Source organism: Hypomesus nipponensis, chromosome 9 (assembly GCF_054491055.1).
Source record: "Hypomesus nipponensis isolate SF chromosome 9, ASM5449105v1, whole genome shotgun sequence".
In the NCBI taxonomy this organism is placed as follows: domain Eukaryota; kingdom Metazoa; phylum Chordata; class Actinopteri; order Osmeriformes; family Osmeridae; genus Hypomesus; species Hypomesus nipponensis.
This window is the reverse complement of record NC_140369.1, coordinates 14,755,338-14,769,582: the sequence shown is the minus strand read 5'-3', so window position 1 is coordinate 14,769,582 and position 14,245 is coordinate 14,755,338. Positions and strand designations below refer to the sequence as shown.

General features: G+C 51.6%; 1 protein-coding gene across 8 annotated transcripts in view; it reads left to right on the top strand.

The window, feature by feature from the left end:
• kcnab2a (potassium voltage-gated channel subfamily A regulatory beta subunit 2a) overlaps positions 1–14,245 on the top strand; it is a 76,627-nt gene that overhangs the window by 45,780 nt on the left and 16,602 nt on the right. Inside the window, exon 1 of one of the 8 annotated variants that reach the window (XM_084706058.1) lies at positions 1,782–2,638. The exons of the other annotated variants lie outside the window; for them this stretch is intronic. Coding sequence (XP_084562184.1) covers positions 2,427–2,638 — 212 coding nt within the window. The 5' untranslated portion in view covers positions 1,782–2,426. Of the gene's footprint in view, positions 1–1,781; positions 2,639–14,245 lie in introns of those variants that run through there. 8 annotated transcript variants of the gene reach the window in all.

Sequence of the window (14,245 nt, the reverse complement as noted above, 5' to 3'; positions counted from 1 at the left end):
TCTCTAAGAATAGTGCTGTCAGTTGGCAGTCTCTCGTCCACTCACTCTTCCTTGACGTGGGGTTGCCTCTTCCACTGGCCTAACACTTGTCTCTTCCTGACACCATCTCTTTTAATTATCTCTCCGGCAGGCCAGCTCGCTGCTGGGGTTAGATAAGGCGGGGGGATTGTATTGCTGGCTCTCCTCCCCTCTCTCGTTCTCTTTACTCTTCTGTTCTCCTACCTCTCTACCTGCCCTCCTGGCTCCCTCCTCGTCTCTGCCCTTTTTACCCGTCTCTGCCCTCCTTCCTCTCTCTCTCTCTCCCCTCCCCACCAACTCTCTCTCTCTCTATGTACTCTCATATCCCTCTCTCTTGCCCTCCTCCACCCTCCTCTCTCTCTCCTCTCCCCTATTCCGCCCCGGAGCCAACACCGCCTCGACTCCAATTACCTCACCGTTTACTTCAGTTACAGTCCTGTTCACTTTGACCCTCCGCCATTATCATATTAAGCCAGGCTCATCCATTCAGTATTGAGCCTCCGCTGAACATCCTCTTTGTCCTGCCAATCACTATCACCACAATAGCGCAGCGCACAAGCAGTAATTGGGCGCACAGTCTAAGCATTTCGTCTTTGCATTTATTGTATATTTTCCCCGCTGGTTTGTTGATACGACAATGCAACTAATCAGTTAAAGAAAAAAAACTGTATAATTCTTGTTTATGTATGTCGTCACGCTTCATGGGGTGGGGGGGCGGGGAGGAGGAGGGGGGGGGGGTTGCCACGGCAGCAGTCATAGCCTCAGCTGCAGGATGGCTGAACCTCACCCAGGTCCTGGCATTGACCTCCAGATGATGGCATATGAAGTTACATAATGAATATGTCATGGTAGGTTGAACGACCCCCTTTGGTCATAGGGCCGGAGGCCACTCTGAAACCCGGAGCATTCTGGAACCCAGAACATTCCTCTCAGCCCTCATGCTAGAATGGGGTTGAACCAGCATGCAGAACACTGCATTGCATCCAACTGCTGAAACAGGAAGACAGAATGAGAAGTGGATCAGACATAAACCAGCCCTCCGATGAGGGCTTCTGTAGACACAACTCATCTATCTCTCCCTATCTTTTTATAGATCTGTGTTTCCATTTCTATCTATTTCTCTCTTTTTCACACACTCTCTCTTCACGTTCTCTCTTCACGTTCTCTCGCTGTCTTTCTCTCTCGCTCTCTCTCTGTCTCTCTCACACCACTGTAGCTTCCTCAATATCTCTCTTCATATATCCCCTCCCACTCTCCCCCATCTCTCCTCCTCTCTGCAGCCTGCACACTCTCTCTCTCTCTCTCTCTCTCTCTCTCTCTCTCTCTCTCTCTCTCTCTCTCTCTCTCTCTCTCTCTCTCTCTCTCTCTCTCTCTCCCCCCCCCTCTCTCTCTCCCTCTCTTTCCCGGTCTCTTTCTGCTGAGCACAGGGCACACATGTAAGTTTAATCCAGGCTCCGTTTGGAGGAGGGGGTTGTGAGTGGGGGAATGTTCGCTGGCCCCTCAGAGCGCCACGGAGCGTGTGTGTATCAGCCCTCAGCCCGGCGGCTGCCCGACAGGACGCTCTACCGCGACAACCGAGCCCTGCTGGAACCCAGAGGCACGATAGCTCCCTCTCCTCTTCACCCTGCTCTCCCGGCCGGGGCTCCCTGCAGCCCGGCAGAGCCAGAGTCTTATCTCCGAGCGCCGAGCTCAGATTAAGAGGAAATTGCGGGAGGAGGAGACAGGAGGAGGAGGGGAGGGGGTTGGGGGAATCCGCCTGTGGGGCTGCTCGCGATGTGGTCGTGACGAAGGCGGGAGCGAGAGTGTGACCGACGGAGGGACTGAGGACACGCCGACCCTGCTGGGAACTCTCTCCGGATTCGGCAGGACCGCTCGCGCGCAAGCTCGTTCTTTGAAAGGGGGGGGAGGTTTCGCGCGTTTGCGCGCATCTCTGTATCCGCACCGGGACAGTGGTGTGTGTGTGTGTGTCTGTGTGTGTGGTGAATGTGTGTGTGTGAAGTTTGTGGCGCTCGGCTGTTGGCGACTGCGGGAGAGGGAGTGGACAGTCGCTCAGCCGCAACACTCTGAGGAGGAGGTTGTTTTCGGCTGGGAAACCAAATCCCTCCAGGGCACGGCTCTCCTCTCCCGGCCCCTCGCCTGCTCTCTCTCCGCTATCCCTGCCTCCAGACCCACTCCCCCAGCTGAGGGTGAGGACGCAGACACGGAGCCCGGCTGACTCCCACTCTCCCTGGGATCCCTCTCTCCCTCCGCACCCCTGCCTCTCTCCACTCCTCCGCTCGCCCAGCCGGAGTCGCTTCTTCGTCCACGTCTAGTGGGGCTGGACAGCAGACCGACCGTTGGATTGATCCGCACACAGACGCCGCTCTCCGTCTGGCGGACGCGGCCCCACAGCCCGACCACTCGCCGCCATGCAGGTGTCGCTGGTTTGCACCGAGCACCGGGGCGGGGTCAGCCGCACCACGGAGGAACGTCTGAACCGGCAGAACGCCAACAGCCCCAACACGGGCACCAGGAGCAAGTTCCGCGCCGTGGCCATGGTGGCACGCAGCCTGGGCCAGCTCTCCGTCCAGAACGTGCCCTCGTCCAGCGAGCAGAGCATGAGGACCGGGATGAAGTATAGGTAGGACCCAGTCCTCTGGTGGTACTGACTGCTGCTAGGACCCAGGCGTCTGGTAGGACTGATGATTCCAGTAGGACTAACTCTGCTGACGGCACTAACTCTGCTGGTTCAGTCGGACTGAGTCCGCTGGTAGGACCAACTCCTGTGGTTCTGCCTTGATCTATGATCCCAATGTGACAATAAGGGAGTTGTGTTTTGTTCGTTTTTTTCGTGATAGTCGGCACGGCCTATTGAGGTTGAGATGGTTCCTGTCTGTAGTTGTGTAGTAATGGAGTAGAACTAACCTGAGATACAGGATGTGTGTTGCCCAGTTGTGACAATAAGGGACTTTTTTTGTTTGTTAGTTACTGTAAGATATGTTAATGACAATGGTCTTTGGAGGTTCAAATTGGTTTAGTGTGATAGTATGCTGTAGGTAGGACCTTCGGTGTTGTATACTTCACATACCTCCTCGCGTCCTCATTTCCACTACCAGAACTGGCCTGGGCTATGATCCAGATGGGACATGGCATGGGGAGGAAATGAGATGTGGGTCATTTTAAACATTTAACATTTAATCAAATGGTCTATGGATATCAAGTTTGTAGTTTTTGCTACAGTACTTCTGTTTTTACCTGAGGCAAAACCCTGGTGCAAATCTTCTGTGGTTCTTGGTGTTTAACCAGGTGCATGGTGTGCAGAACAGTAGAACAGAATGATCTCATCAGGACTCAGTCCATTGTCTGTTTGGTGATTATGTAGTTCCACCTCACCAGGGCATGAACATGCAGTCTGTGAAACTTGGTGGTTCAAACAAAGCAGTTCCGTTTAATCTGCTGCACTCTGTTTAGTGGTTTGAGATTAACTGACACTATCTTAAATCACTGTGGTTTAATTTCCCCTGACTGTATTGATGTGGTAATCCCTTCACTTATCAGTGCACACTAGCCACTGCTTGAACTGCTCAATAGGAACCAAGTTTAAATGAAAGTCCCCATGCAAATCAGCTTTTCAACTTTCTTTTTTCACTTAATTTTTTTTAATGGGTTGAGTAAGAGTACTTATTTTAGTCATGTGTGACTTCTGCTAAATGAATGACTCGTTCATTTAATGAGTTAAGTGTGTGTTATTTTAGTGTCACTCTGCACCCCGAAGAGACAGATATTGAATACACGCTGACTTGTGGCACAAATGCCCACCCTTACTCTAGTGCTGTAACTGGAAGCAAGCAAGCACAAATACATTTTAAAATGCACTTGCATAAATGCGTTCACAGAAAAATAAGAAGAAGAAAAGAAAAAAAAAACACTTGCAAAAGGTTTGTGTGAGTGAACTGAATAATTCATATGATTAAAGTTTCTACTTACAGACCTGAGGCCAGGGAAGAGGCAGGGGAGAGGGCAGGGGAGAGGCAGGGGAGAGGCAGGGGAGAGGGCAGGGGAGAGGGCAGGGGAGAGGGCAGGGGAGAGGGCAGGGGAGAGGGCAGGGGAGAGGGCAGGGGAGAGGGCAGGGGAGAGGCAGGGGAGAGACAGGGTCTAGCCAAAGACACGTATGCATCTAGCCTCAGCTACTACCACTGTGTTTACAGAGTTGAGATGTTAGCAAGCGAGCCAGGCTAACCACTGACCATATTTAGCAAAGCATTTCAGATTTGTCATTTCAACAGACTCGACGTCACCTGGCCGCGGTACATTCCTGTCAGCACCCGTGCTACTTTTAAGTTACCGGAAGAAAAAAAAACAGCTCAACCTATAAATTGTCGTACCTGACGGCTGATGCTGTACCAGACACATCTAACAGTGGTGTTGTCACCAGAGCTCTTACATCAATAGTTTTAAATGACCGGCTGAGGATCTCTGGAATGGGCCCACGCTTACCATCCCCTCTGATATACTGTGAGTCACAGCGGAACAGCCCCGGAATGCCGACACTGCACGCTGCGGGGGAAGGGCTACCAGGAAGGCCACGGGGCTTGCATTGATTGAGTAGCAGAGGTGGTTCGGACACACATTCCCGTCATCAGGTGTTTGAGACGGAGAGGTCAGAATGCGTCTCTCCGGAACAGGACGAGCTCATGTCAGACGTCTTAACGAGCTGTGGTGTGCAGATCAGGTTCAGACCCACGTTGTTTACAGTAAGCAGATGTTCTGGGCTGCCAGGAGCTCCTAAAGCAGGGCTGAGGGTGGGGGCAGGATTGAATTCCACGGGGGCAGATCTGTTTTCTTCCTGTACTTTTTCTCAGGAAGGCTCAGCGGAGGACCTCACATCAGATGGGCTGGGGGCTAGGAAGCCATGTTGACACACTCAATTGCTATTTAGTTTAATGATGTTGAACGAGAGGATGCACGCTTCAGGCTGGATGTTGCCTCATTACAATTCGGAAGGCAGAATAGGCGGTTTGCGTGTGCGTGTCTGTGATTCTGAATGCTTCTCCTGAATGTTAAACATATGTGCTTTTGCACAGTAATCAGAATCTGAAAGGGATTTATTGTGCGTGTGTGTGTGCGTGCGTGCGTGCGGTAGTGTGTGCTCGTGTGTTTGCGTTTCATAAGCCCAGTGTCTGAGGTAGCCGCCTGGGCTAATCTGTTCTCTTGTCAGTGTGGATCTGTCTCACTTGTCTGCAGAAGTAAAGCTTGTCAGCTCTGCAGAGCACCGGGAAATGGGCAGTCGCAGCCACAGTGCCACTTGAACATTTTTGCATCGAACCGAGCAGTCATCAACACACTCAGATACAGCCTGCCAGCTCTCACTGCATTTCAGCAGGGAACCGCACATAGCAGGTGGGTCATTTGAGTCGATTTTTGGGGGTACCATTTATTTGACCATCAGCTTGAGTTCATGAGTATTCAAATGTGTTCAAATGCCAGAAGGCCAAACGCTTGACACATAATGGAACTTGCTCAATCTTGCGTCTCAGACAAGACATGGCCCAAGAAGATATTATCATAATAACCCATGCTCAGGTTGGAGCTAAGGCTGGTGCAGGGGCTGAGGTTGGGCCTCGGACCGACACTGACTAACTCTGGGGCCGGATCTGAGGCTGACTAAGGCTGGGGCCGGATCTGAGGCTGACTAAGGCTGGGGCCGGATCTGAGGCTGACTAAGGCTGAGGCTGGAGATCCGCTCCTGAGGGCAGCACACACTTGACTGACTCCCCCAACAAGGCTGAGCACACTGGTCATCAGAGAGCTCCTGTCTCCCTATGTCTCCCAAAAAAGATCTGGAGAGAGGGAGAGAAGGAGGAAGAGTGAAAGAGAGAGGCATGGAGGTGTGGGGGGGGGGTATACCAAGTCACGTATGATCTGCCCCAGCATAGAGGGCAAAGAGCGCGGGGGGGGGGGGGGGGGCAGAGAGAATAGAGCGGGGCTGAGGGGGTGCAGAGAGAACGGTCTCGCCTCGCCGGAGAATGAGCTGCTATCGTATGTGACAGCAGCTCTGCATGGCATGACTGGTCCATGTGGGCAGGCCGAGGGGCTGGGGGCAGGCTCCTTCACCCTGCCCCCCCTCCAAGAACTGATCAAATGGCTTTAGTCAGAACTGAATTCATGATGCACGCAGAACGGCTTACGATTATGTAAAGTAGGCTTGCTTAGGAAACCAAGGCATTGAGGACAAGTCCGTCCATCCAGGCAGCCAGCCAACCGGCCAGGCAGCCAACCAGGCATGCAGCTAGCTGGCCATTTAGTTAGCCAGTCAGTAAGCTAGCCAACCAACTAGCCGGCCAATCAGCCAGTGAATGTGGGGAGTCAGTCCTATAAGAGCTGCTGCTGTGTCAGACGTTTCTCAAGACGCATCATCCGTGCTGTCAATGGACCTCTCCTAATGGCGTCTACACAGATTCCCATACTTCAGGCCTATTCCGAAGAGTTGTCTTCCTGAAACACACAGCCCGATTTGTGCCGACATTTTGATACGGGAGAATGAGTCCCTCTGCTGCGCTGCCCAGTATCTTTTACTGCAGTGGCCATGTAAACATGAGGAGCGGCCTCTCTTCCACCTCCTTTCCCTCCTCCTCCTCTTCTCCTCATCTTCTTCTTCTTTCTCCTCAACATCTATTTTCCTCCTCCTTTTCTTCCTCCTCCTCCTCTTCAACCCTTCCTCCTCTTCGCCTTCCCCTCCTTCTTTTCGTCTCCCCTTCCTTCCTTCTACTCTCCTCTCCCTCCTCCTCCTCTTCCAACCCCACCTTTTCTTTTTCTCCTCCTCCTCCACTTCTCCCTAAGCGGGTGTCGTGCAATAATTGGCCGCAGTTCCTTCTGCCAGGATATTTGATGGTACCGCAGGCACAACAGTAGTTGTAAAGTAAGATGCTGAATCCTTCACACACAGTCTAGTCTCCCTGCTGCCAGAGAGGCTCTCATACGCACCAGATGGTGTTTGAATCACAATGCCATGTTGTGAAGGTGTGGGCTCTCCGAGAAGGGGAAAGAGAGTGAGAGAGAGACACCGACAGACAGTCGGTACAGCTCGTTCGCCCCCGTCCTGTCTTTGTTTGAGGGCTTCTGAAAGCTCTCTTGGTAGACCACACCTCAAGCAGATGTTTGTGTTCACAGACACAGAGAGCTTTGTGAGGCGGGCGTCGATAAACACGTGAAGGCTGTTTGGTTGGACACAACGCTCACGTCAGAGCGCTGTCTCCTTCCACTCCTCAGAAGTGTCGGTTTCTCTGCTCCGTCTGTACCCCCCCCCCGGAGATCCAGTGTGTATGTGTGTGTGTGTGTGTGTGGCGGTGAAAGCGGTGGGCCGGGTGGCGGTTGCGGGTGACAAAATCTGTGGGCGTGCGAACGCCGGCAGCGTTGGAGCGTGCCCAGTGTTGGGACTGTGTTCTGTAGTTCCAGGGCCATTGGTTAGTCAGCCATCTCTCCCCAGGCCTCTAGTTACCTCCTACTGGCCACGTGACTGAGACAGGGCCACAGTAGGAGAGCCGGCTGCCTACTGTAGTCTACTGTGCTGCGCTGCTCCAGTATACACAATCCTCCATCTCCTTATCGCTTGACTAACTCTTGTCATGCCTAGCCAGTACAATTGTGTACAGTTACACAGAGAAACATTGAAACCCCCCACATAATTAGTCTACACATCTGGTTGGTGTCGGGTCCATGGGCGTGTTAAGCAATAACTCTAAAAAAGCTACAAAGGATTTTGTGGTATTGAGGGCAGCTTGATGCTTGTGTTTCTCTGCATGACCAGAGGTCGGGGGGGGGGGGGGCGATGAAAAGATAGATTTTCACTGTACAAACACTGAGTGTTACAAACACTGTGTGTTTGTAAATATGTGCATTCAACGGTTTTGTGTGTGTGGAGAGGGATTGATACTGTGGCATGATAACGAGAGAATAAGAAAAGGACAGAGGGAGGGAGGGAGGGAGGGAGGGAGGGGGAGAGGGAGGGAGGGAGGGAGGGAGGGAGGGAGGGAGGGAGGGAGGGAGGGAGGGAGGGAGGGAGGGAGGGAGGGAGGGAGGGAGGGAGGGAGGGAGGGAGGGAGGGAGGGAGGGAGGGAGGGAGGGAGGGAGGGAGGGAGGGAGGGAGGGAGGGAGGGAGGGAGGGAGGGAGGGAGGGGGAGAGATGTGACCGTGCTAAACCCAATGGGGAAATGCAGACAGCTGTTCTTTCCTTGCCTGACTGATACAGTTTAATTACAGGCGGTAACTGCTTCACTAGCTCTCTGGAACCTTCCTCATGTTTTTGTCTTCAGGACATTGGAAATAGGCAAATTAATCCTGCCGGGGATGTGCTGACTGGAATTGACTAAATCAACACTTTCATTCCCCTCAATGCTAATCTGTCAAGAAAATATTTTTATTTACTGTTGTAAATACTAGAATTGCATGTATTCTGATTATTGCCGTAGTTGGATTATGCATGCTTTGGCAGGACTGGCAGCACATATAGCTAGCCAAGTTGTCATCGTTGAATCCTGCTATTTCGATGACCCAGATAAAATAAGCTTATCGGATTGCTGGTCAACTCTTTGTCAGCAGATGAATGTGAGCATATTTACTCAGCTTGGCTGACTTTTGAACTGTCTGTGCTTCAGGGGTTGGGGTCATTACTGCAGAAGGCTTTTTAGAGAAAAGCTCTTAGAGACAAAAAAAATGAAACACGGAGACAGGTTTAGGATTGTCGAGGCAAGCAAGTGAAACCAACCCAAACGAGGTGTACACTTGCATAGTCAACTGATGTGCTGTTCTGCGCTCTACCCAGTTCTCTGTGTGTGTGTGTGCTGACTATTTCATCAACAGCAATGAAGCGCTACATAAGACGTTTCAGACAGTTCGCTTTGAGCTGAGTGCAGAGTTCACAGTGTGTAGAAAGTTCTGGTGACGGACTCACTTCCCCCACTCTCAGTTCCTCACCACCCCCAGCTTGTGAACATGGCTTTAATGCAGCAAGAGAGAGAGACATTACTCCGACGAAGGCTGGTGATGGAGTCGGTGAAGCTACTAGCTAGGGACGGAAATGGTGAATATAGAACAGACATTCCCATTGGTCTGGTTCTTTTCCAATAGCGTGCATCGTCACATGTACTTCCTGGTTTGAGTGGGTTACCATCTGGTCGGCTGGCCTGCTGCTTGGTCTATGAGCCCATACTGCAACGTGTAGTTTTAAACCTTCTCTGGGCTTGATGTGCTCAGCCATCAGAAGCAGGGTCAAAGCTAGGTGGCTAAAGCTCCAACACACCCAGGTTGGAAGCCAGGTTTGCCCTCCTCTTCTCTCCTGCCAAGCAGTTTCCAAGCTTGCGGCCACAGACAGACTGTGATGGATGCCTGGGGCTGATCCGACCCCAAGAAGGACACCCTTTGGTGGGACTGGCAGGCTGCTAAGCCCCCCCTGCCCCTCCCATCACCACACACAGAACACACACACACTCCTCCTCCCCACCACTACCACGTAAACATACACACGCATACACCCCCACCCTCACAAATACACACCATCCGAACCAACACCAAGCAAACACACACACACACACATATTTACACCCCCACTCTCTCTCACACACACACACACAAACACACAAACTCTACTCCAAAACAGTTTACTGGTAATGACAACTGACGGCAGATTGGCAGAGCAATTTCTCATTTTGTTTTTCCAGTGTTGGAGTGGAATGTAGCCTATGCTGATTTTAAAAGAGTCCTTTCATCACATTTCCACAGTTGGGGTTAGCTACCATCAACGACTGTACGAGCACGGCAGCTAGGCAGCGTAATGAGCCGTTTGTTTCAGCCTCCCCCTCTGCTCTAGTGAGGCTGCAGGAGCTGTAGAGGAGTGTGTGTGTGTGTGTGTGTGTGTGTGTGTGTGTGTGTGAAGAGACCATGGTGGTTGTCTCCCTCAGTGTAGGTAGGGAGGTTCACAACAGACACGGATGTGCTGGAGGTGCCGGGGGTTCCTGGGGGGGCGGTGGGGGGATACAGCGCCACTCTCCGGTAGCAGCCTCGTGCGAGCTGGGAGCAGAGAGCTGGGAGCTTGGAGCAGGGGCAGAGAGCTGAAAACAGGGAGCAGGGAGCTGGGAGCAAAGAGCTGGGCTGCTTTTAGAGCAGCATGTAGGTGGTCCTCTCTCAACCTGAATGGATGTTACATAAAATCTATGGGAGGCTGGAGGTGGAGAAGATGCAGGGGAGGAGATGAGGAGAGGATAAAAGGAGAGAAGACAGGGAAGGAGATGAGGAGAGGAGACGGGGAAAGGAACTAACAAGCGCTGACGACAGGAGACAGCAGGAGGAGACAGCAGAGTAAGTAAGGAGAGAGAGGCTCTGCAGAGTCAGGCCCCACCAGTCACATGAGAGGTGTGTTTGTTTGTGTACGCGGGAGCTGCCTGTCTGGGTGTGTGTATTTATAGAGGATGTCCAGTGAAAAGATCCCGCTAAACACATTCCTCCTCAGTTATGTCACCCTGTTCTAATTCCTCATCGCCAATAGTCTGTCCAACACCCCGCACCCCTTCCAACCTCACACAGTCCCCCCCCCCCCCCCCCCACACACACACACACACACACACATACACAACCCTCTCTTGCACCATTCCACTGCTCTCAGTAGAGGCATTAACGAGCGTCCCCCTGCTCTCTCTGGCTGGAGTGAACGCTCTTCTACCCGAGTCCCCCTGCAGCCTGCCTTACCTTGTTAGTGACTTTGAAACACACTGCAGCTCTCGAAGCTGGGCCAACCTCCCCCAGGGCTTGGAGGGAGGGAGGGAGGGGGTTGTTTAGGGAGGGAGGGAGAGGGTTGTTTAGGAGGCGAAGGGAGAGGGACAGGGCAGATAGATGAGGGTGTTGGACAGGAAGGACACCGTGTCATCCATCTAGCTGTGTCCTGTCCAGGTGCCAGGCTTACACACAGCCCCTGAAATGGACTGCTGCTGTCACTGCACGCTGCACAAACCACAGAGCCACAAACAGCGGCACAGAACCACAATAACCATACCACCATAGCTACCATACATACCCACATCAACCATACATGCATAACCACAACATCCACACATATAACCACTCCAACCATACAAACATGCAACACTCAACACCCTTATATACGCAACCCTAACATGAAGCCCTGCCTGCCCACCTCACCCACAGCCTCACCCACAGCCTCACCCACAGCCTCACCCACAACCTCACCCTCAGCCTCACCCTCAGCCTCACCCACAGCCTCACCCTCAGCCTCACCCACAGCCTCACCCTCAGCCTCACCCTCAGCCTCACCCACAGCCTCACCCACAGCCTCACCCACAGCCTCACCCTCACCCACAGCCTCAGCCTCACCCACAGCCTCACCCACAGCCTCAGCCTCACCCTCAGCCTCACCCACAGCCTCACCCACAGCCTCACCCTCAGCCTCACCCACAGCCTCACCCACAGCCTCACCCACAGCCTCACCCACAGCCTCACCCACAGCCTCACCCTCAGCCTCTACTCTAGCCTCTACACAACACTTAGGCCATACTGGTCCATACATAAGGACCACAACAAAACACTTTCTAACAAAGCACATCATCAGCACACAGGGAACAAGTCCAGGAGAAGGGGAGGGTGAAAGAGAGCGAGAAAGAAGAAGAGGAGAGACTGAAAGGAGAGGGCGATGAAGAGGGAAAGAGAGAAAGGAAGAGCAGAATGAGTTTCCAATACCTTTCGTGGTTCTTTGTGAAAGGGCTTTATCAAACACACCTGCTGGGAACAGTGTTGGAGCACGGTTATGCAACACCACTTATACAACAGCGCCGCAATAACAGGACGTGGAATAACTTTGGTCTCAAACGTCGCCTAATCACAGCTGTAATTATACAGCCGCACTTCTCAACTCTTAATGCCCTCAATCAGTCCCCAACAGATCAGGTCACCAGTTCTTCTCCACTGAGGTATTGGCATTGTAGAATATCACCAGATATTATAACATATGTACAACATGTGTTCAATAGATGCGCCTGTGTGTGTGTGGTGTGTGCGCGTTTGCGTCCCTGTGTTTGTACTCCTGTGATGTCCAAAGCTAGCCTGTGTAAACACTGCAAGTGAACCTGGACCACCAGTGTTTGTCAACATGAAAAAAGCTTATGCTTCTCTCTGTGCTTGCTCAGAAGCACATAACGTGCGGTTTATTTGGAGTCTCTGTCATGTAAAGGGAGCTTTTTGGATTCTCTCACTGTTCCCAGCAGAAGAAAGGAGGGTTTTGTTCTTAGTCACCACAGCTATTTAGCCACCCTAGCATTGGCATCACAACACACCCACACAGTCATAATCCCACACGCATCCACACACACACATATTTCATATTCTATCTTTTCCTCTCGTATATTTAAACACAGAAATAATTGTCGCAAATATATACATTTGGGTTTCCGGAAACAGACAGTCCCACATACCACACACCTACAGTGGCTTTACTACACCTACACTGATGTTACATCATCACTGCTCCCACACACACACACACACACACACACACACTTCAAGCTGTTCAAGCTGTCCTGTGCTTGAGTTGGTAGAAGCAATACATCATGTTTTATAACCCAGGGTTTGAAGGATCTCATTTTCTCACTTGAAATCAAAGGAAATTCAAACACCCAGTCAAGCTCCATGTTGCAAGTAGTACTGTCCAAAACAGTCAGTACCCAATGCAAGGACCGTGTAGGCTGAGAGAACAGTATCTGTGTGCAATGTCCTGTGTAAGTACAGTTTGTTTGCAGTTGTTTTACACCATCTGTCATTTTTTAACCTGGCTGATTTATGATGTGGGTTGTGTCTACCAATTGTTGGGTTTAATATGACTAACATCAAACCCTGTTCTAATATGTCTCAATTAGTTCCTATAGAATATGCATGTAAACAAAGACAATCAAAGCCGTGGCTGTCAGCTGTGGGGGTCTGTTTCTGGGCTGCGATTGGCTCAGCTGTGCTCGATTTTGGAGTGAATCGCTGTGGAAAGGCCTGTGATTGGTTGTGGGGTGGTGGTACTAGGTGGGGAGGCCTGGTGGGAGAGATTAGGAAACATTGCTGCAGCATCCCCCCTCGCATCTCACTGCACATGGACTAAGTCACGCACAAACACACACAGAATCCCAGCTTTTACACACACGCTTGGTCTCTGACATACACACTCACACTGCAGTAGCACAGGTGCTGCTAAGGTAACCAGCAGTAAAGACCTGGTATAGGACCAGGTAACCAGCAGTAAAGACCTGGTATAGGACCAGGTGAACAGCAGTAAAGACCTGGTATAGGACCAGGTGAACAGCAGTAAAGACCTGGTATAGGACCAGGTGAACAGCAGTAAAGACCTGGTATAGGACCAGGTGACCAGCAGTAAAGGCCTGGTATAGGACCAGGTGACCAGCAGTAAAGACCTGGTATAGGACCAGGTGAACAGCAGTAAAGACCTGGTATAGGACCAGGTGACCAGCAGTAAAGGCCTGGTATAGGACCAGGTGACCAGCAGTAAAGACCTGGTATAGGACCAGGTGAACAGCAGTAAAGACCTGGTATAGGACCAGGTAACCAGCAGTAAAGACCTGGTATAGGACCAGGTGACCAGCAGTAAAGACCTGGTATAGGACCAGGTGACCAGCAGTAAAGACCTGGTATAGGACCAGGTGACCAGCAGTAAAGGCCTGGTATAGGACCAGGTAACCAGCAGTAAAGACCTGGTATAGGACCAGGTGACCAGCAGTAAAGGCCTGGTATAGGACCAGGTGACCAGCAGTAAAGACCTGGTATAGGACCAGGTAACCAGCAGTAAAGACCTGGTATAGGACCAGGTGACCAGCAGTAAAGACCTGGTATAGGACCAGGTAACCAGCAGTAAAGACCTGGTATAGGACCAGGTGACCAGCAGTAAAGGCCTGGTATAGGACCAGGTGACCAGCAGTAAAGACCTGGTATAGGAGCAGTTGACCAGCAGTAAAGGCCTGGTATAGGACCAGGTGACCAGCAGTAAAGACCTGGTATAGGACCAGGTGACCAGCAGTAAAGACCTGGTATAGGACCAGGTGACCAGCAGTACTGGGCAGGTTTACCCACTCAAGCCCAGAGAGAGCAGACATATTTTATTGAACATGTAGTTTAGACTAGGATTGCCAAGGGACACCAATCTCTTTCAAACTTTGTGTGAAACGGGTTCTAGTGACTTGCAGCACAG